The sequence below is a fragment of the Oncorhynchus mykiss genome, chromosome 28, assembly GCF_057628025.1.
Source record: "Oncorhynchus mykiss isolate SJ-2025 chromosome 28, ASM5762802v1, whole genome shotgun sequence".
Taxonomy (NCBI): domain Eukaryota; kingdom Metazoa; phylum Chordata; class Actinopteri; order Salmoniformes; family Salmonidae; genus Oncorhynchus; species Oncorhynchus mykiss.
Window position 1 is genome coordinate 19,443,174 of NC_143049.1, and position 22,658 is coordinate 19,465,831.

Genomic DNA, 22,658 nt, shown 5'->3' on the forward strand with positions numbered 1-22,658 from the left:
GAGGATAACATCACTGATATTTTCATACATACATACATACATACTAGGGATGCACGATATATCGGTGAACATATCGGAATCGGCCCGATATTAGCTAAAAATGCCAAAATTGATATCGGCCCGATGTCTAGTTTAACGCCAGATGTGCAAAACCAATGTCAAAGCTGACGTGCATACCTATATAACAAAGGTACATGACGTAAATTACGATACGTGCAACACAGCATTCCTAAACTTGCCCACAATGTCAGCTGTGTGGATCGAGCAGTGAACAAGTCAAGCAGTCATTTGAAAGAGTAACAATATTTCAGCGAGACAACTCAAAGGCGAATTCCTTGATAATGGTTTTCATTGTCCTTGACAATCAACCAATCTCTGTCATGGTAGATGACAATACCGCGTTGGTAATAAAGCATAATTTGTTCGACCGCAGCTTCTGGAGTAGCTAGCTTTTACCTTGGTACCTAGCTAGCATCAATACAACCAGCCTGCAAACAATGACCTCTTGCACTTAGACCACAGCGTCCATGGGTGTGTGTTAACTATTTAACTGTACTAGAATGCTTAAAAGGTCGCTAAAATGTTTAATATCAGGTATCGGGTTTTTTGGCAAAGAAATTATCGGATATCGGCCAAAACTGTAATATCGGTGCATCACTCATACATACATACATACATACATACATACATACATACATACATACATACATACATACATACATACATACATACATACATGCAGCAGGAGCGGTAGAGATGGTCGGCTATAAAAAGCCAACTGACATTTACTCCTGATGTGCTGACCTGTTGCACCCTCGACATCCACTGTGATTTATTATTATTTGACCCTGCTGGTCATTTATGAACATTTGAACATCTTGGCTATGTTCTGTTATAATCTCCACCCGGCACAGCCAGAAGAGGCTCCACCCCTCATAGCCTGGTTCCTCTCTAGGTTTCTTGGTAGGTTCTGGCCTTTCTAGGGAGTTTTTCCTAGCCACCGTGCTTCTACACCTGCATTGCTTGCTGTTTGGGGTTTTAGGCTGGGTTTCTGTACAGCACTTTGAGATATCAGCTGATGTAAGAAGGGCTTTATAAATAAATGTGATTTGATCTGTACCAGTCAAAAGTTTGGACACCTACTCATTCAGGGGTTTTTCTTAATTTTTTACTATTTTCTACATAGAGAAGACATCAACACTATGAAATAATACATATGGAATCATGTAGTAACCAAAAAAGTTCAGCGTGAATAGCACAGCAGTGTTGCAGTTCTTCAAACACTCAATTTTCTACCATACCCCGTTCAAAGGCAATTCATTATTTGGCTTACCCATTCACCCTCTGAATGGCACACACACAATCCATGCCCAAAAAAATTCAAGACTTAAAAATCCTTCTTTAACCTGTCTCCTCCTTCATCTATACTGATTGAAGTGGATTTAACAAGTAACATCAAGAAGGGATCATGGCTTTCACCTGGTCAGTCTATGTCATGGAAAGAGCAGGTGTTCTTAATGTTTTATATACTCAGTGTACATGTAAACACTGCTGAAAAAGTAACTGGTAGCAGCAATATATAAATACTTATGGTAATAGACTACTGGCATATATTAATGTGTATGTATAAACATGTAAACAGTAGTAATAGTGACCAGTAGCAGGATAAATAGATAAATACTAATGGTAATCAATAATCAATGGACAGCAGTGTAATGCAGTAATACATCGGTGGAGACCTGTGGATGGTCTGTGTGGATAGTCTGTGGGAGAGGGAGAGCAGTAGTTGTTAGCCATTTAACAGTCTTATGGCTGGCCAGGGGATAGAAGCTGTTTAGGAGTCTGTTGGTCTGAGCCTTGATGCACCGGTACTGCCTGCCGGATGTGAGCATGGAGAACAGTCCATCTCTCGGGTGGCTGGAGTCTTTGTCAAGCAGGCGTTTGGCAAGCACACTACAAGTGCTAGTATATGCATTATTATCCCTGACTCTAACAGGCTTGCTTACTCCTTTGCTTTCACCTCATTGAGGTGTATTGAGTTCTCAATTCATGATCTCAAAACAGAAAGCTCTGCCACCTGCTGGCAGGTCAGAGGGGTGCACTGAAACATCATAGAGGCAAGCTGTTAGAGATGAGTACTGGTGATCCATTGTGATCCATGTAGATTTTATATGTTTTTTTTACCTGCTGCAAAGCCAATTGCCCTCTGGGACAAAATGTTACAACTTTATACATAATTACATAATTCTCTGTGCACCTCACTCTCTGTCCTCTTCCTCGTCCCAGATTACAGTCTGATGAAAGCTGCATTTCAGTCTTGTTCTGTCATGCTACCCTCTGGCCAAATTCAATGATATGTTCTGACTAGTCTATTTCAAGTACGAAGAGGTCAATAAAACGCTTTGTGCCATCTAACTCCACTGGCTCCGTAAAGATTCCTGCAGTCAGCTGTATAGATGTTTCCAATTATTAGCCATACATGTTGAAACATTATTTTGGTCACTCACTCTTGACTTAAGGTCCAAGTTTAGAAAGCATTTATAAAGACTTACATCCCATGGGTGATTTTTCTTCATACTTTCTGCATAGTACAGTGGCAAGAAAAAGTAAGAACCCTTTGGAATTACCTGGATTTGATCAAATGTAATCTGATCATCTAAGTCACAACAATACACACACAGTGTGCTTAAACTAATAACACACATATTATTGTATTTCTCTTGTCTATATTGAATATATAATTTAAACATTTACTGTGTAGGTTGGGAAAAGTATGTGAACCCCTAGGCTAATGACTTCTCCGAAAGCTAATTGGTCCAATCAATGAGACGAGATTGGAGATGTTGGTTAGAGCTGCCTTGCCTTATAAAAAACACTCACAAGAAGCACTGCCTGATGTGAACCATGCCTCGAACAAAAGAGATCTCAGAAGACCTAAGATTAAGAATTGTTGACTTGCATAAAGCTGGAAAGGGTTACAAAAGTTCCTCTAAAAACCTTGTTGTTCATCAGTCCATGGTAAGACAAATTGTCTATAAATGGAGGAAAAGTTCAGCACTCTAGTCTCCCTAGGAGTGGCCGTCCTGCAAAGAAGGCTGCAAGAGCACAGCGCAGAATGCTCAATGAGGTTAAGAAGAATCCTAGAGTGTCAGCTAAAGACTTACAGAAATCTCTGGAACATGCTAACATCTCTATTGACGAGTCAACGATACGTAAAACACTAAACAAGAATGGTGTTCATGGGAGGACACCACGGAAGAAGCCACTGCTGTCCAAAAACAACATTGGTGCACGTCTGAAGTTTGCAAAAGTGCACCTGGATGTTCTACAGCGCTACTGGCAAAATATTCTGTGGACAGATGAAACTACAGTTGAGTTGTTTGGAAGGAACAACAACAACAACACTATGTGTGGAGAAAAAAGGCACAGCACACCAACATCAAAACCTCAACCCAACTGTATGGTGCAGGGAGCATCATGGTTTGGGGCTGCCTCAGGGCCTGGACAGCTTGCTATCATCGATGGAAAAATGAAATCCCAAGTTTAACAGGAAAATGTTAGGCTATCTGTCCGCCAATTGAAGCTCAGCAGAAATTGGGTGATGCAACAGGACAACGACCCAAAACACAGAAGTAAATCAACAACAGAATGGCTTCAACAGAAGAAAATATGACTACTGGAGAGTCCTGACCTCAACCCGATTGAGATGCTGTGGCATGACCTCATAGAGCAGTTCACACCAGACATCCCGAGAATATTGCTGAACTGAAACAGTTTTGTAAAGAGGAATGGTCCAAAATTCCTCCTGCCCTTTGTGCAGGTCTGGTTGAGGTTATTGCTGCCAAAGTAGGGTCAACCAGTTATTAAATCCAAGGGTTCACATACTTTTTTCACCCTGCACTGTGAATGTATACACAGTGTGTTCAATAAAGACATGAAAACGTATAATTGTTTGTGTTATTAGTTTAAGCAGACTGTGTTTGTCTATTGTTGTGATCTAGATGAAGATCAGATAATTTTATGACCAATTTATGCAGAAATCCAGGTATTTCCAAAGGGTTCACTTACTTTTTCTTGCCACTGTATTCTTGCATCAAATGTTTCATCCACTATCGGTATTTTGAAAGTGTTTATTTTCACTTTCCCATCGATTCATCCTCCTCTTCACTCTTTCATTATATTTTCTCCTGATGTTTTTTGTCTTTTCTTGGTGCAGAACGTTAAGTCGGCTATGCACCTGGAGCGTACCAAAGGTTTCTGCCACGTGGTGGTGTCCTCTAACCTGCGGGATGGTTTCTCCCACCTGATCCAGTCGGCAGGGCTGGGGGGCATGAAACACAACGCCGTTCTCATGGCCTGGCCTGGGGGCTGGAAACAGGCTGAGGACTCCTACCCCTGGAAGAACTTCATTGGTACACACACCATACTCTAGTATCCTCCACACTACACACCATCGTTTGCTATACTAGTCTACAGTAGATTTAAGGAGCATCAAGTATGTCATAATAAGTAGCCTCTGACAACATCCACATACATTTGAAAAATTAAGCTAGCGTAGCTATCTATTGAGATTTGGTTTTAGGTTCTGAGAACATTTTTGTATGTTTATAGGCCGGGTTAAGAGTTTTTCCTGACCAAATTACCTGACCAGAGTCAGTCAAAACTGTGGGGCCTAATTATGTGGGTTTCTTGCACTGATAACAATACAAGCAGTACAGTAAATATCCTCCTTATCCCACAGAGACAGTGAGAGAGACTACGTCAGCCCATCAGGCCCTGTTGGTTGCTAAGAACATTGACAAGTTCCCCTGCAACCAGGACCGTCTGGGGGAGGGCACCATAGACGTGTGGTGGATTGTTCACGATGGAGGTCTTCTCATGCTGCTGCCTTTCTTACTGCGCCAACACAAGGTATTGTGGCATTGGCACCATATGCCTTTGGGTACTGTATACTGTTGCTTTGTAAAAAAAGAAGAAAAAGTATGTACACACTACATTCTAATAATGGCCAGAAATGTTTTTTGTTAATTGCAAGGGGCCATTAAACAATTTCCACAACTGATATTGGACTGAAGCACTATATCATTTAGAACAGTTTCATAGACGCTCATAGTTTCTTTCCTTTTTTTCTATATCTCTGTCCCTTATCTGTCCCAGGTGTGGAGGAAGTGTAAGATGCGTATCTTCACAGTGGCTCAGATGAATGACAACAGTATTCAGATGAAGAAGGACCTGCAGATGTTCCTGTATCACCTCCGTCTCAACGCTGTAGTGGAGGTGGTGGAGATGGTAAGCAGCTGCACTCACACTTAATCATACCTGCTATAGTATAAATAAGAAACCACTTGTCAACGGTTTTGCCCCCTTTTTTTGCCAGTTTCTTTGTATTTCTGTCCTCAGCACGATAGTGACATTGCAGCATTCACCTATGAGAAGACCCTGGTGATGGAGCAGCGCTCTCAGATGCTGAAACAGATGCAGCTGTCCAAAACCGAGCGGGAGAGAGAGGTAATGTGATGCTCAACTCTTGTCAGGTTCTGTTTAATCTACAGGAGGTTGGTGGTTTGGGGAGGACGGGTTCATAGTAATGGCTGGAATGGAATCAATGGAATGGTATCATACTCATCATGTTTCCATGTGTTTGATACCATTCCATTTACTCCATTCCATCCATTATTATGAGCTGTCCTCCCCTTAGCAGCCTCCTGTGGTGTAACCAGGTGATTCAATAGTGGACAACAAAAGGGAAACGGCGCACACTGCTGCTCACGATCCCAGGTGATTCTATATGGAACAGTTCGACCCTTCATCAGGCATCCATATCCAGGTGGGGGCGGAAGGCTAATGAAACGGGAGGTAAAATTATATAACATAGGTTCACAAAAGTATCAAAATATATGATCATACACAAGGAAGGTTAGGATAAGACACAATATGTACATTTTGAAACTGAAGGGTTTAAGTCAAAACATTGTTGTAAATAAAATCACCTGGGAGCATGAGCAGCAGTATACTGTGTTTTCCTACATCTCCAGCACCTGCAGAAAGTACCTGGATGTGCGTATTTTCTTCAGCTTTTGTACAATAGTGGATAAAACATCATTATATTGACAAGTGAACACTTGGTCACTGCTTTGAATGTTGACTGTAGGCCTATGCACAGTATTTAAATCAAGGACGGGGACAAAGGTTGCACTTCACACGCGGGATAGATCATATTTTTGTTCATTCCTGTTACAGTAGTTCTTCCTTGTTGTTTGTGGCTCGTAATATGGACTGACTGTTGTGACATTTTGGCCTGTCCTGATTTCCTGCTGCTGTGTTGGATGTTCTGGGCTCGCATCGGGTTGGGCTTCAGATTCAGAGCATCACAGACGAGTCACGTAACTCCATCGAGAAGAAGAAGTCCTCCGTGGTGGAGACACTACAGGCCTCAAACACACTACAGGTCCCAAGCCTGTCCATATCCATGGACATACGGGAAGATGAGGAGGTAGCCCAGCAGCCATGTGATGTGTCTGCCTCAGAACCATCCCATAAACATCCCATAAGCAATCTCCTTTCCCTCTCCACCCTTTAGCCCATCCTCATGCCTATATCTGACATGGACAGAGCCACAGCTATTAAGTATTTTTCTAAAAAAGCTGTGATTTGTCAATTCTTGAGGAAATCGTAAGGAATGACTAAGGTGTTCCAGTAAAAGCGTACCCCAATACTGTATGTGTTTCTGGAAGCAGCGCCCTGAACCATTACTCAATGAATATGACTGTGGCAAAAGAATGAAAGAGAACTGAATTATAGGATTTCTATGGCTGTGGTCCTCTTGTGTCCTTGTCACCCTACTCCTGCATCCACTTACGTGAGAGTTATCGGCTCAGTAACTTTGTAGCAAGTATTACACTTAGATCTTTTTACAACAATCTTCTTAGAACCAAAAACTTAGAACGTTCTTGGTGCGCTGGCCAAACCGCCAACCCCAAGCCTCCAACTTCAATTTGGATTAGAAATGTAATCCCATTTTTCCTAATTGTTTCCATCATTTTCATTTTTCAACTTCACTTTGATTTATTTGTAGTATGTTTTATTATTATTGTTTGCTATAGTACACTTTATTTTGTTTCTATGTCATGCATTGTTTTTATGGAGCTTTGTTATTTTAACGTTGAAGCATTGAAATGTACAGTAATATTTCATGCCTTTTCCATGGAGTAGACAGATGAACGAATGCAACCATGAGAATGTCATCCATAATCCATTATGGATCTATTGCTTGGATTAACATTATCATTCTTGCCGATAATGCAAAACATAAGGATAGTCTCCATTCTACAGTTGTGCCAGCCTCCTGATCCTATCTGACAGGAGGCACTGCTTTGTTTAGCATCCTGCCTGGGTCTGTAGTGACACCAGTGTTATCCCCCAGGCTCAGCTGATCACTAAACTGGGCACTAAGTCCCATGCCAACCTCAGTGACACAGCTACCGCCACTTCCGACCACCACGTCCACATGACCTGGACCAAAGACAAGCTGATCGCCGAGAGGAACCGTAAACGCGGCGAGCCGAACGTGGGCGTGAAGGACCTCTTCAATATGAAACCGTAAGTATCTCCCCTAGAGACTCACACGGCAGTACACTGTCAGACATACCCCTTTCACACTACTGAACTGAGTCTTACTGTTCTGTACTGGCCTGGTTATGGTAGTGTGAAAATGGTATTAGCACTGCCAACAGAAACTACTCAATCCATAGATGCACCTGTCTAGTGCACATATAGAATAATGGTTACAATAGCTACAGTACTGTTACATACTTGAAATATCTAGACTGAGTATGATGTACCTTTACTTGAACTATACTCGGTTCTCAGGATGTTCAGACTAGTCAATTATCAGGTGTGCCTTGCATTGATGCCCTGTTCTCCCTATTTGTGTCTGAAATGTGTGATTAACCATGGTGAGATGTATATATTATAAACATACCTATGTTTTGTTTTGTTTCCTCTCTTCTAGAGAGTGGGAGAGTCTGTAAGTCAAGTTTCCCTTAGTCTTAAGTATGTGTGTGATCCTTTTCCCCCCCTCATGTCGTGACCTTATAGTTTGTCTTAGTGCAAAGAGGGGTGTGTGGTGTCTTTCTTCACTTCTCTCCTCCTCCTCTTCCAACAGCATGTATAGTTCTCTCTCTTAGTTGATTTACGTGGAAAAGATAACATTCACTCAGCATGTGTGACCTTGCCTAACTTGCCTAGACTATTTTATATATGCTTATAATGGTAAGCATATATACAGTACCAGTCAAAAGTTTGGACACACCTACTCATTCAAAGGTTTCTTTATTTTTACTACTATCTACATTGTAGAATAATAGTGAAGACATCAAAACTATGAAATAACACATATGGAATCATGTAGTAACCAAACAAATCTAAATATATTTTATATTTGAGACTCTTCAAAGTAGCCACCCCTTGCCTTGATGACAGCTTTGCACACTCTTGGCATTCTCTCAACCAGATTCATGAGGAATGCTTTTCTAACAGTCTTCAAGGAGTTCCCACACATGCAGAGTGCTTGTTGGCTGCTTTTCCTTCACTCTGCTGTCCAACTCATCCCAAACCATCTCAATTGGGATGAGGTCGGGTGATTGTGGAGGCCAGGTCATCTGATGCAGAACTCCATCCCTCTCCTTCTTGGTCAAATAGCCCTTACACAGCCTGGAGGTGTGTTTTGGGTCATTCTCCTGTTGAAAAACAAATGATAGTCCCACTGAGCGCAAACCAGATGGGATTGCGTATCGCTGCAGAATGCTGTGGTAGCCATGCTGGTTTAGTGTGCCTTGAACTCTAAATAAATCACTGACGGTGTCACCAGCAAAGCACCCCCCCACATCATCACACCTCCTCCTTCATGGCGGGAACCACATATGCAGAGATTATCCATTCACCTACTCAGCGTCTCACAAAGACACGGCGGTTGGAACCAAAAATATCAAATTTTGACTCATCAAACCAAAGGACAGATTTCCACCAGTCTAATGTCCATTGCTTGTGTTTCTCTGCCCAAGCAAGTCTCTTCTTTTTATTGGTGTCCTTTAGTAGTGGTTTCTTTGCAGCAATTTGACCATGAAGGCCTGATTTATGCAGTCTCCTCTAAACAGTTGATGTGGAGATGTGTCTGTTACTTGAAGTCTGTGAAGCATTTATTTGGGCTGTAATCTGAGGTGCATGTAACTCTAATGAACTTATCCCCTGCAGCAGAGGTAATTCTGGGTCTTCCTTTCCTGTGGCTGTTCTTATGAGACAGTTTCATAATAGTGTTTGATGGTTTTTGCAACTGCGCTTGAAGAAACTTTAAAAGTTATTGAAATTTTCCGGATTGACTGACCTCCATGTCTTAATGTAATGATTATCTTTGCTTATTTGAGCTGTTCTTGCCATAATATGGACTTGGTCTTTTACAAAAATAGGGCTATCCTCTGTATACCCACACCTACAATGTCACAACACAACTGATTGGCTCAAACACATTAAGAAGGAAAGAAATTCCACAAATGAACTTTTAACAAGGCACACCTGATAATTGAAATGCATTCCAGGTGACTACCTCGTGAAGCTGGTTGAGAGAATGCCAAGAGTGTGCAAAGCTGTCATCAAGACAAAGGGGTGGCTACTTTTTTTGGATTTGTTTAACACTTTTGTTGTTTACCACTGTACATGATTCTGTATTCTTTCATAGTTTTGGTGTCTTCACTATTATTATACAATGTAGAAAATAGTACAAATAAAGTAAAACCCTTGAATGAGTAGGTGTGTCAACTTTTGACTGGTACTAAAAATACAGTTGAAGTCGGAAGTTACACTTAGTCATTAAAACTCGTTTTTCAACCACTCCACAAATTTCTTGTTAACTAACTATAGTTTTGGCAAGTCGGTTAGGACATCTACTTGGTGCATGACACAAGTCATTTTTCCAACAATTGTGTACAGACAGATAATAATACATATATAATTCACTGTATCACAATTCCAGTGGGTCAGAAGTTTACATACACTTAAGTTGACTGTGCCTTTAAACAGCTTGGAATGTAATGGCTTTAGAAGCTTCTGACATCCTTTGACTCAATTGGAGGTGTACATGCAGATGTATTTCAAGGCCTACCTTCAAACTCAGTGCCTCTTTGCATGACATCATGGGAAAATCAAAAGAAATCAGCCAAGACCTCAGAAAATAAATTGTAGACCTCCACAAGTCTGGTTCATCCTTGGGAGCAGTTTCCAAACACCTGAAGCTACCACGTTCATCTGTACAAACAATAATTTGCAAGTATAAACACCATGGGACCACGCAGCCGTCATACGGCTCAGGAAGGAGACGCGTTCTGTCTCCTAGAGATGAACATTGCAAATCAATTCCAGAAAAGTGCAAATCAATTCCAGAACAACCGCAATGGATCTAGTGAAGATGCTAGAGGAAACCGGTACAAAAGTATCTATATCCACAGTAAAACGCGACCTATATTGTCATAAGGCCGCTCTGCATGGAAGAAGCCACTGCTCCAAAACCACCATAACAATCCAGATTACGGTTTGCAACTGCACATGTGGACAAAGATTGTACTTTGTCCTCTGGTCTGATGAAACAAAAATAGGTTGGCCATAATGACCATTGTTATGTTTGGAGGGAAAAGGGGGAGGCTTGCAAGCCGAAGAACACCATCCCAACCGTGAAGCACGGGGTTGGCAGCATCATGTTGTGGGGGTGCTTTGCTCCATGAGGGACTGGTGCACTTCAGAAAATAGATGGCATCATGAGGGAGGGAAATTATGTGGATATATTGAAGCAACATCTCAAGACATCAGTCAGGAAGTTAAAGCTTGGTCGCAAATGGGTCTTCCAAATGGACAATGACCCCAAGCATACTTCCAAAGTTGTGGCAAAATGGCTTAAGGACAACAAAGTCAGGGTATTGTGTGGCCATCATAAAGCCCTGCCCTCAATCCTATAAAAAATGTGTGGGCAGAACTGAAAAAGTGTGTGCGAGCAAGGAGGCCTACAAACCTGACTCAGTTACACCAGCTCTGTTAGGAGGAATGATCCAAAATTCCCCCAACTTATTGTGGGAAGCTTGTGGAATGCTACCTCAAACGTTTGACGTTACACTCAATTAGTATTTAAATTGTTTGTAATCTTCTGACCCACTGGGAATGTGATGAAATAAATAAAAGCTGATATAAATTATTCTCTCTACTATTATTCTGACATTTCATATTCTTAAAATAAAGTGGTGATCCTAACTGACCTAAGACTGGGAATTTTTCTAGGATTCAATGTCAGGAATTGTGAAAAACTGAGTTTAAATGTATTTGGCTAAGGTGTATGTAAACTTCCGAATTCAACTATATCTAACAAATATGCCTTGAGGCGTGATATTATTCTTGTCAAATCAACAATTACTTCTGCCTGCAATATTCCTTAACTAGATTTAGTTAAGCCTACTGTTACATGCAGTATCAACATGACATTACTCCTGAACCATGTTTTATCAGTATAATCTATAGTATGGCTATGGAGGCATTTGTTATACATTACTTAGGGTAGCTAATTGGCTTACTGTACATTTTTGCCATGATACCGTCAAGTCACGTATCATGAATGCTTATGACAGGTATGATGTCATGTTTATAGTAGAAGCCTGTAGTAGAATATAAGGCATACAATGTATCCCTATTCCTTATATAATGCACTACATTTGACCAGGGCCTGGTCAAATTCTAGTGCACTATATAGGGAAAATGTATTTATTTATCTGTTATTTTACCAGGTAAGTTGACTGAGAACACGTTCTTATTTGCAGCAACGACCTGGGGAATAGTTACAGGGGAGAGGAGGGGGATGTAAATTGGGGATTATTAGGTGACCGTGATGGTTTGAGGGCCAGATTGGGAATTTAGCCAGGACACCGGGGTTAACACCCCTACTCTTACGATAAGTGCCATGGGATCTTTAATGACCTCAGAGTCAGGACACCCGTTTAACGTCCCAACCCGAAAGACAGCACCCTACACAGGGCAGTGTACCCAATCACTGCCCTGGGGCATTGGGATATTTTTTTAGACCAGAGGAAAGAGTGCCTCCTACTGGCCCTACAACACCAGCAGCACCTGGTGTCCCATCCAGGAACTGACCAGGACCAACCCTGCTTAGCTTCAGAAGCAAGCCAGCAGTGGTATGCAGGGTGGTATGCTGCTGGCAATTAAAAAAACGGTGCCTTTTGGGGCTCAATCCAAGTAGAAGACATGAAAGTTGTTATTCTTGAGTTTAACCTGTTATTTTTCCTATTTTGTAGGAACCAGTCTAACGTGAGGAGGATGCACACCGCGGTCAAGTTGAATGAGGTTGTGGTCAACAAATCCCAGGGAGCTCAGCTGGTGCTGCTGAACATGCCTGGACCGCCCAAAAACAAGGGTGGTGACGAGAATTGTATCCTTTTTTTAAACCACTAGTATACTCTGAACTGGATAACGGAGTGTCCACTGTCTGAGTCAGTATCATCTTACAGTAATAAATAGACTGACAGGGACTGAAGCTATGATGTACAGTGCTGTGAAAACACATGTTCTACCTTTAATTTTCTCTATTTTTGCAAATTTTTCACGCTGAATGTTAACAGATCTTCAACCAAAACATAATATTAGATACAGGGACTGAACAAATAACACAAAAATTGGATACCTATTTATTTATTAAACAAAATTAAGCAACACTCAGTTCCCCTGTGTGGAAAAGTATTTACCCCCTTACACTCATTAACTGGTTGTACCACTTTTAGCTGCAATCAAACACTTCTTGTAGATGTTGATCAGTCTCTAATTTCTGTGGAGGAATTTTGGTCCACTGGTCCATGCAGAACTGCTTTAACTCAGTAACAATTGTGCCCTTTTATTTATTTATTTTTGTTACCTTTATTTAACTAGGCAAGTCATTTAAGAACAAATTCTTATTTTCAATGATGGCATTAGGAACAGTGGATTAATTGCCTTGTTCAGGGGCAGAACGACAGATTTTTACCTTGCCAGCACGGGGATTCGAGCTTGCAACCTTTCGGTTACTAGTCCAACGCTCTAACCACTAGGCTACCTGCCGCTTTTCAAGCATGAACTGCTCGTTTCCGGTCCTGCTACAACATCTAAATTGGATTTTGGTCTGGACTTTGACTAGGCCATTCCACAATGTTATATTTGTTTCTTTTAAGTCATTCTTATGTAGAATTTGTGTGTTTTTGGTTCATTGTCTTGTTGCATGACCCAGCTGGGCTTCAGCTCAGACAGATGGCCTAACATTCTCCTGTAGAATTCTCTGATACAAAGCAGAATTCATGGTTCCTTCAATGATGGCAAGTTGTCCAGGTCCTGAGGCAGCAAAACATCCCCAAATCATCACACTACCACCACCACCATGCTTGACCTTTGGTATGAGGAGCTTATTGTGGAATGCAGGGTTTTTGCCAGACATAAATAAGGCATACTTTTATGACTGCTGAATACCAACTATCAATCACAGATCATGTATTTTCAAGTAGAGATACCTGGCGAAGCAACTGCTCGCTATCCCTCTCGAGCTCACATTCTTTTCTATTCTCTCTATGTCCCACACTAACCTATCATAGCATGTGTAAAAGAAACACACACACCGGACAAGTAGAAACGCAATGGATTATGATCATTGTAGTTAATTACCATGTTTTCTGTGCTAAACTACACTTCATGACAAAAAGTATGTGGACACCTGCTATAACAGCCTCCACTCTTCTGGGAAGACTTTCCTCTAGATGTTGGAACATTGCTGTGGGTACTTGCTTCCATATGAGCCACGAGCATTAGTGAGGCTGGGCACTGATGTTGGGCGATTAGGCCTGGCTCACTGTTGGCGTTCCTATTCATCCCAAATGTGTTTAATGGGGTTGAGGTCAGGGCTCTATGCAGGCCAGCCAATTTCTTCCGCACTGATCTCGACAAACCATTTCTGTATGGACCTAGATTTGTGCACAGGGGCATTGTCATGCTGAATCAAAGTTGGAAGCACAGAATCATCTAGAATGTTATTGTGTGCTGTATTGTTAAGATTTCCATTTCATGAAGCTCCTGGCGAACAGTTCTTGTGCTGACATTGCTTCCAGAGGCAGTTTGGAACTTGATAGTGAGTGTTGCAACCGAGGACAGGTGATTTTTATGTGCATACAGCACTCGGCGGTCCCGTTCTGTGAGCTTGTGTGGCCTACCACTTCGCGGCTGAGCTGTTGTTGCTCCTACACATTTCCACTTCATAGAAACAGCACTTACAGTTGACCGTGGCAGCTCTAGCAGGGCAGAAATTTAACATACTGACTTGTCGGAAAGGTGGCATCTTATGACAGTGTCACTTCGAAAGTCACTGAGCTCTTCAGTAAGGCCATTCTATGACCAATGTTTGTCTATGGAGATTGCATGGCTGTGTGCTTGATTTTATACACCTGTCAGCAAAGGGGTGTCCACATACTTTTGTATAGTGTTATAGACATTGGTCAATTAGTAAAAAAATTAAAATAATCTAGTAATTGCTCAGCACCAATGTTGCGTAACTTTTCAAGTATACAAATGTTATTAGTTAACTCAGGTTCCCTTTATTTAATATTTGGTTTTGGTTGAAGATCTGATAACATTCAGTGTAAAGAATATGCAAATATAGAGAATCCGCAATACATTTTCACAGACGGCATTGTACATAGGCATGAACTGTTGATGAGGAACTGCTTTGAGGTGTCTGCATCTAAATTAAAATTAAAGACTTTTAGGTTATTGCCCCCATGACTTTTACTTTTGATATTTCAAATCACTGTACCATTAGTACTCTTCCACGTCAGTGTCTATGCGGTTGTTTCTCCTTGACCACATGGCCTGTAGACATGGAGTTTCTGGAGGTTCTTATGGATGGACTGGACCGTGTGCTGCTGGTACGTGGCGGAGGCAGGGAGGTGATAACAATCTATTCCTAGCGCCAACAGACACGGGCGGGTATGGTGCAGCCTCAGAGAATCCGGCGAGGTCATCCGGACAAATGGCTGGGCCTCAGCCTCCACCACAGTGCCAGGAGAGGAGTGGGTCGCCCCTATACTGTAGTATGGGAGGACAGTAGGGGGCTGCCTCCACACGCGGAGCAGACTAAGCACACACTGCTGCTGACTGGAGGACAACAGAGGGCACTCTGGATAATCTTTCCATTTCTTATTGTCAGTCGTTAGGAATAGGAATTCTTTCAGTTGAACAAAGTGCATAAGTAATGATATTAGGATGGATAGAGATGACCTCGGATTACATGGCTCAGGACTCTAATGTAGTATGGTCTAGCCTAGCTGACATAGGATGTAGCTTGTAAGTCCAGATAGTAGACGGGTGTTTAAATCCCAAGTTAGGCAGCCTACTGTGGTTGTGCTCTGGAGTGAGCCACTTGCCCTGTAGTGCACTACTTTTGACGAGAGCTCTTATGGGCCCTGGTCAAATGTAATGCACTATATCGGGAATAGGGTGCCATTTGGTAGAACTGGCCTTAAGCATAAGCGGTCGCGTTGGGCCCCACAGCCTCTTGTGAACAAAAAAGGAACTTAGTCGGGGTCTCAACTTTCTGTTATACACGAGGTGAAATTTGGTTGTGCGTCATTATTTCAGTCATAGACCGTCAATCGGTAAACAATGTCAGCCAAAAAAAATGTTGATTGATATTATTTTTGTCAATATATATTTTCTTTTAGGTGGTAGATCAGCTTTAATATCGCAGATGGATTGTGGCTTCCAAACCTCAAACCTCTACATTTTTATATATATTACACAGTACCAGTCAAAAGTTTGGACACGCCTACTCATTCCAGGGTTTTTCTTTATATTTGACTGTTTTCTACATTGTAGAATAATAGTGAAGATATCAGAACTATGAAATAACACACATGGAATCATGTTGTAACCAAAAAAGTGTTAAACAAAACTAAATATATTTTATATTTGAGATTCTTCAAATTAGCCACCCTTTGCCTTAATGATAGCTTTGCACACTCTTGGCATTCTCTTAACCAATGAGGTAGTACCCTGGAATGAATTTCAATTAGCAGGTGTGCCTTAAGTTATTTTGCGGAATTTCTTTCCTTAGTGCGTTTGAGACCATCAGTTATGTTGTGACAAGGAAGGGGTTTTATACAGAAGATAGCCCTATTTGGTAAAAGACCAAGTCCATATTATGGCAAAAGCAGCTTAAATAAGAAAAGAGAAACGACAGTCCACCATTACTTTGTAAGACAAGAAGGTCAGTCAATCCGGAAAAATCAACAAGCGCTATGATGGAACTGGCTCTCATGAGGACCGCCACAGGAAAGGAAGACCCAGAGTAACCTCTGCTGCAGAGGATAAGTCATTCGAGTTAACTGCACCTCAGATTGCAGTCCAAATAAATGTTTCACAAAGTTCAAGTAACAAACAGAAATCTCAACATTCAAAGTTTAGAGGAGACTGCGTAAATCAGGCCTTCATGGTCGAATTGCTGCATAGAAACTACTACTAAAGGAGACCAACAAGAAGAAGAGACTTGATTTGGCCAAGAAACACGAGCAATGGACGTTAGACTGGTAAAAGTCTGTACTTTGGTCTGAACTAAAGTACTGAGTCCAAATGTTTTATTTTTGTTTCCAACCGCCGTGTCTTTTGTGAGACGCGAAGTAGGTGAACGGATGATCTCTGCATGTGTGGTTCCCACCGTGAAGCATGGAGGAGGAGGTGTGGGGGTTCTTTGCTGGTGACACTGCATTCTGCAGCGATACTCCATCCCATCTGGTTTGCGCTTAGTGGGACTATCATTTGTTTTTCAACAGGGCAATGACCCAAAACACACCTCCAGGCTGTGTTTGCACTATTTGACGAATAAGAGTATTGGAGTGCAGCATCAGATGACCTGGCCCCCACAATCACCCAACCTCAGCCCAATTGGGATGTTGGACCGCTGAGTGAAGGAAAAGCAGTACTCAGCATATGTGGGATCTCCTTCAAGAGAGAGCTGTTGAAAAAGCCTTCCTAATAGTTTTGATGTCTTCACTATTGTTCTACAATGTAGAAAATAGTAACAAAATAAATAAAAACCCTTGAATGAGTAGCTGTGTCCCAAACATTTGTGTGTGTGTGAGAGAGAGAAGTCGTAAGTTTACATACAGCTTAGCCAAATACATTTAAACTCAGTTTTTCACAATTCCTGACATTCAATCCTAGTAAAAATTCCCTGTCTTAGGTCAGTTAAGTGTCAGAATAATAGTAGAGAGAATTATTTATTTCAGCTTTTATTTCTTTCATCACATTCCCAGTGGGTCAGAAGTTTCCCTTCACTCAATGAGTATTTGGTAGCATTGCCTTTAAATTGTTTAACTTGGGTCAAACGTTTCAGGTAACCGTTCACAAGTTTCCCACAATAAGTTAGGTGAATTTTGGCCCATTCCTCCTGACAGAGCTGGTGTAACTGAGTCAGGTTTGTGAGCCTCCTTGCTCGCACACACTTTTTCAGTTCTGTCCACAAATGTTCTATAGGATTGAGGTCAGGGCTTTGTGATGGCCATTCCAATACCTTTATTGTCATTAAGCCATTTTGCCACAACTTTGGAAGTATGCTTGGGGTCATTGTCCATTTGGAAGACCCATTTGCGACCAAGCTTCAACTTCCTGACTGATGTCTTGAGATGTTGCTTCAATATATCCACATAATTTCCCTCCCTCATAATGCCATCTATTTTGTGAATTGCACCCGTCCCTCCTGCAGCAAAGCACCCCCACAACATGATGCTGCCAGGTTTGTAGGCCTACTTGCTCGCACACGCTTTTAACATTCCTGTGCTTCACGGTTGGGATGGTGTTCTTTGACTTGCAAGCCTCCCCCTATTTCCTCCAAACATAATGATGGTCGGTATGGCCAAACTGTTTTATTTCTGTTTCATCAGCCCAGAGGACATTTCTCCAAAAAGTACTATCTTTGTCCCCATGTGCAGTTGCAAACCGTAGTCTGGCTTTTTTTATGACGGTTTTGGAGCAGTGCTGCAGTTCCTTGCTGAGCTGCCTTTTAGGTTATGTTGATATAGCTACACCTCCACTTGACTCAAATTATGCCAATTAGCCTATCAGAAGCTTCTAAAGCCATGACATCATTTTTTGGAATTTTCCAAGCTGTTTAAAGGCACAGTCAACTTAGTGTATGTAAACTTCTGACCCACTGGAATTGTGATACAGTGAATTATAAGTGCTATTATCTGTCTGTAAACAATTGTTGGAAAAATTAGAGTTTCCTAACCAACTTGCCATAACTATAGTTGGTTAACAAGAAATGTGTGGAGTGGTTGAAAAACAAGTTTTAATGAGTTCAACTTAAGTGTATGTAAACTTCCGACTTCAACTGTATGTATGTAATTGTTTTTTTTATCCTTCAGCTACCCTCAATCCCTCACATCTATCTATGAAGACCATCCAGTTTGATTTCTATTGGCCATATATTTTTAACTGTGCGGTTTCACAGAAGTTATGAACCTATGTACATTTTATGGAAACAGTATATTTTACATGAGTTATCTTGTTACTTTTAGTCCCACTCTTCAAAATGATTTGCCATTCATTTTTCAGCTGTGATGTTTCACAAAAGTTTTGAAATGTTCTATTATCATAGTTTCTACAAATGGTAAATTAAAGAAACATTTTTGCTAAGAGTATTATTATATTATTGATCGATTGACTGACTTTTCAAATTAGCTAGCAGTGCTATTTGTAGTTAGCTCCAGGTAAATGTTGCAATTCAAGAGCCATCCCTGAACCTGCGACCAAAAACCAGATACATATTGACAGTACCACAACAAATGATCTAATGATTCTCTTTGCAGAAAAATGTGCAGAGCTGGGACGGTTGTGTCCCCCATATATATAACGTTCTATTGGTTGCAAGATTTTTGTATAATAATATTAATTGAAAAAAGTTTTGAATCCGGAATCGTTTTGTGTATCAGTTCATAAACCATGTGCCATGAAATTGGTACATTAAAAATATCTTCCCGACTACTTTGCAATTTGTATGGCACAGCTGTCCATTTTTGCGATCTTAAATTAAACTGGTATACTTTTTTATTTATCACAATTTTCTTTAACCAATTTTGGTCTTTAATGAAGGGCTGACAGAGAAGTTCCTTACATTCTCCCCTTTCCACATGCCTCTTCCATTTTTGCGGTAATGCTGCAATTAGTTGGTTGTACAGCAGACATTTCCATATATTTTTGTTCGCTGCATGTGTGACTCCACCAGTCCTATTTATGATATAATTTTAGTTTTTTTTAATCAATCAGTATATTTGAGTTTAACCATAATATTTGTTGTTATATTTGTTCTGTCTTTTCTGGTGGATTAAACTGAAATTGCATCCAACTTTCTATGGCTCGTTTAAAAAAATAGTGACATTTTTATTTTTTTCGAGATTCCATTTTCAAATAACTGAAAATTAGAGGTTGTAATCTGAATAAAGCCATTCTTGAACATGTGGTGAGACATTCTTACAAATCTGCTTGTGAACCAGTTTTAAGTATAACTTTTATTTTTTTTTATTTATCTGTTATTTTACCAGGTAAATTGACTGAGAACACTTTCTCATTTGCAGCAATGACCTGGAGAATAGTTACAGGGGAGAGGGATGAATGAGCCAATTGTAAACTGGGGATTATTAGGTGACTGTGATGGTTTGAGGGCCAGATTGGGAATTTAGCCAGGACACCAGGGTTAACACCCCTACTCTTACGATAAGTGCCATGGGATCTTTAATGACCTTAGAGAGTCCGGACACCCGTTTAACGTTCCATCCGAAAGATTTTTTACAATAAGAGTAAGCTGAATATGGAAGAAATATAAGGTACATGGTGTCTAAATCCATCATTTTAAGATAGATGGTAGATGAATGCAAAGATTGTCACTTTAAAAAAAATTATACTATACATTTGTTTGTTACAGTATTGCATGTTGCTGGCCTATTATATACTGTAATCCACCTCATAGAAGTATAGTGGGAGATGAAAACATGTCAGCCTATTTTGCTCGCATGTGTACTAATATGAGCCCTAGAGATTCAGATGGTCTATAACGTGCCAAAGATGATATGAAAGAATGAATATCAGAATGACTGAGTTCATGTTTTTCAATGTAAAGTTATCAGTAGCATAATTAATTTGATAGTATAGCTGGAGTACATATCTCTTATGACTCATTTTAGTTCTATACATCAACCATCGTTAGCATAGTATTTACCGTTTCCTTTCATGTTCAAATGTAGTTCTTAAAGTTAAAGTAGACTCACTTTGGGACTGGAAAACTGTATTGCACTCAAATTTTGTACTTTTAGCCAACATCCCCTGTATCATACCATCATAACGTCATGACATTAATTTGACAAGACTTTCCAACACTCACTTCAATTTGCATACCGCCCCAATAGGTCCACCGACGATGCCATCACACTGCACACTGCCCTGTCCCATCTGGACAAGAGGAATACCTATGTAAGAATGCTGTTCATTGACTACAGCTCAGCATTCAACACCATAGTACCCTCCAAGCTCATCATTAAGCTTGTGCCCCTGGCTCTCAACCCAGCCCTGTGCAATTGGGCCCTGGACTTCCTGACATGCCGCCCCCAGGTGCTGAAGGTAGGAAACAACATCTCCACCACTGATCCTCAACACTGGGGCCTGACAAGGGTGTGTGCTCAGCCCCCTCCTGTACTCACTGTTCACCCATGTCTGCGTGGCCATGCACGCCTCCTACTCAATCATCAAGTTTGCAGATGACACTACAGTGGTAGGCTTGATAACCAACAACGACGAGGCAGCCTACAGGGTGGAGGTGAGGGCCCTTGGAGTGTGGTGTCAGGAAAATAAAAGAGATGATTGTGGACTTCAGGAAACAGCAGAAGGAGCACCCCCCCATCCACATTGACGGGACAGCAATGGAGAAGGTGGAATGTTTTAAGTTCCTCAGCGTACACATGACGGAAAATTGAAATGGTCCACCCACACACAGTGTGGTGAAGGCGGCGCAACAGTGCCTCTTCAACCTCAGGAGACTGAAGAAATTAGGCTTGTCACCTAAAACCCTCACAAACTTTTACATATGCACAATCGAGAGCATCCTTTCGGGCTGTATGACCGCCTGGTACGGCAACTGCACCGCCCACAACCGCAGAGCTCTCCAGAGGGTGGTGCGGTCTGCACAACGCATCACCGTGTTCAAACTACCTGCCCTCCAGGACATCTACAGCACCCGATGTCACAAAGGCCAAAAAGATCATCAAGGACAACAACCACCCGAGCCACTGCCTGTTCACCACGCTGCCATCCAGAAGGCAAGGTTAGTACAGGACCATCAAAGTTGGGGTCGAGAGACTGAAAAACATCTATCTCAAGGCCATCAGACTGTTAAACAGCCATTACTTAACACAGAGAGGCTGCTGCCTACATACAGACTTGAAATCATTGGCCACTTTAATAAATGGATTACTAGTCGCTAATAATGCCACTTTACTTATTTCATATGTATATATCTATTGCATCTTGCCTATCCCGCTCAGTCATCGCTCATCCATATATTTAGATGTACACAACCGTTCAAAAGTTTGGTCATTTAGAAATAAAATAAAATGTCCATTAAAATAACATCAAATTGATCAGAAATACAGTGTAGACATTGTAAATGTTGTAAATGACTATTGTAGCTGGAAACGGCTGATTTTTAATGGAATATCTACGTAGGCGTACAGAGATCCATTATCAGCAACCATCACTCGTGTCTTCCAATGGCACATTGTGTTAGCTAATTCAAATGTATAATTTTAAAAGGCTAATTGATCTTCTGTGAAGGGAGTAGTACACAGCATTGTACAGGACCTTCAGTTTCTTGTCAGTTTCTCGCATGGAATGGCCTTAATTTCTCAGAACAAGAATAGACTGACGAGTTTCAGAAGAAAGTTATTTGTTGCTGGCCATTTGGAGCCTAATCGAACCCACATGCTGATGCTCCAGATACTCAACTAGTCTAAAGAAGGCCAGTTGTATTGCTTCTTTAATCAGAATAACAGTTTTCAGCTGTGCTAACATAATTGCGACAGGGTTTTCTAATGATCAGTTAACCTTTTTAAAATTATAAACTTGGATTAGTTAACACAACGTGTCATTGGAACACAGGAGTGATGGTTGCTGATAATGGGCCTCCTATGTTGATATTCCATAAAATAATCAGCCGTTTCCAGCTACAATATTCATTTACAACATTAACAATGTCTACACTGTATTTCTGATCAAATCAAATCAAAATGTATTTATATAGCCCTTCGTACATCAGCTGATATCTCAGTGCTGTACAGAAACCCAGCCTAAAATCCCAAACAGCAAGCAATGCAGGTGTAGAAGCACGGTGGCTAGGAAAAACTCCCTAGAAAGGCCAAAACCTAGGAAGAAACCTAGAGAGGAACCAGGCTATGTGGGGTGGCCAGTCCTCTTCTGGCTGTGCCGGGTGGAGATTATAACAGAACATGGCCAAGATGTTCAAATGTTCATAAATGACCAGCATGGTCCAATAA

The 22,658-nt window shown here is 41.2% G+C and overlaps 1 protein-coding gene across 5 annotated transcripts in view; it reads left to right on the forward strand.

The window, feature by feature from the left end:
* Window positions 1-19,572, forward strand: part of LOC110508667 (solute carrier family 12 member 7) — an 82,855-nt gene extending 63,283 nt beyond the window's left edge. For 2 of the 5 annotated variants that reach the window (XM_036967036.2, XM_090225570.1), the window contains exons 18-25: window positions 4,217-4,412; window positions 4,742-4,911; window positions 5,158-5,289; window positions 5,401-5,508; window positions 7,424-7,599; window positions 8,012-8,026; window positions 12,345-12,478; window positions 14,938-19,572. In XM_036967036.2, coding sequence (XP_036822931.1) covers window positions 4,217-4,412; window positions 4,742-4,911; window positions 5,158-5,289; window positions 5,401-5,508; window positions 7,424-7,599; window positions 8,012-8,026; window positions 12,345-12,478; window positions 14,938-15,029 — 1,023 coding nt within the window. In that variant the 3' untranslated portion in view covers window positions 15,030-19,572. Of the gene's footprint in view, window positions 1-4,216; window positions 4,413-4,741; window positions 4,912-5,157; window positions 5,290-5,400; window positions 5,509-6,358; window positions 6,494-7,423; window positions 7,600-8,011; window positions 8,027-12,344; window positions 12,479-14,937 lie in introns of all 5 variants that reach the window. The other 3 variants (XM_021589370.3, XM_090225571.1, XM_021589369.3) reach the window with 2 other exon arrangements.
* Window positions 19,573-22,658: the final 3,086 nt, after the last annotated feature.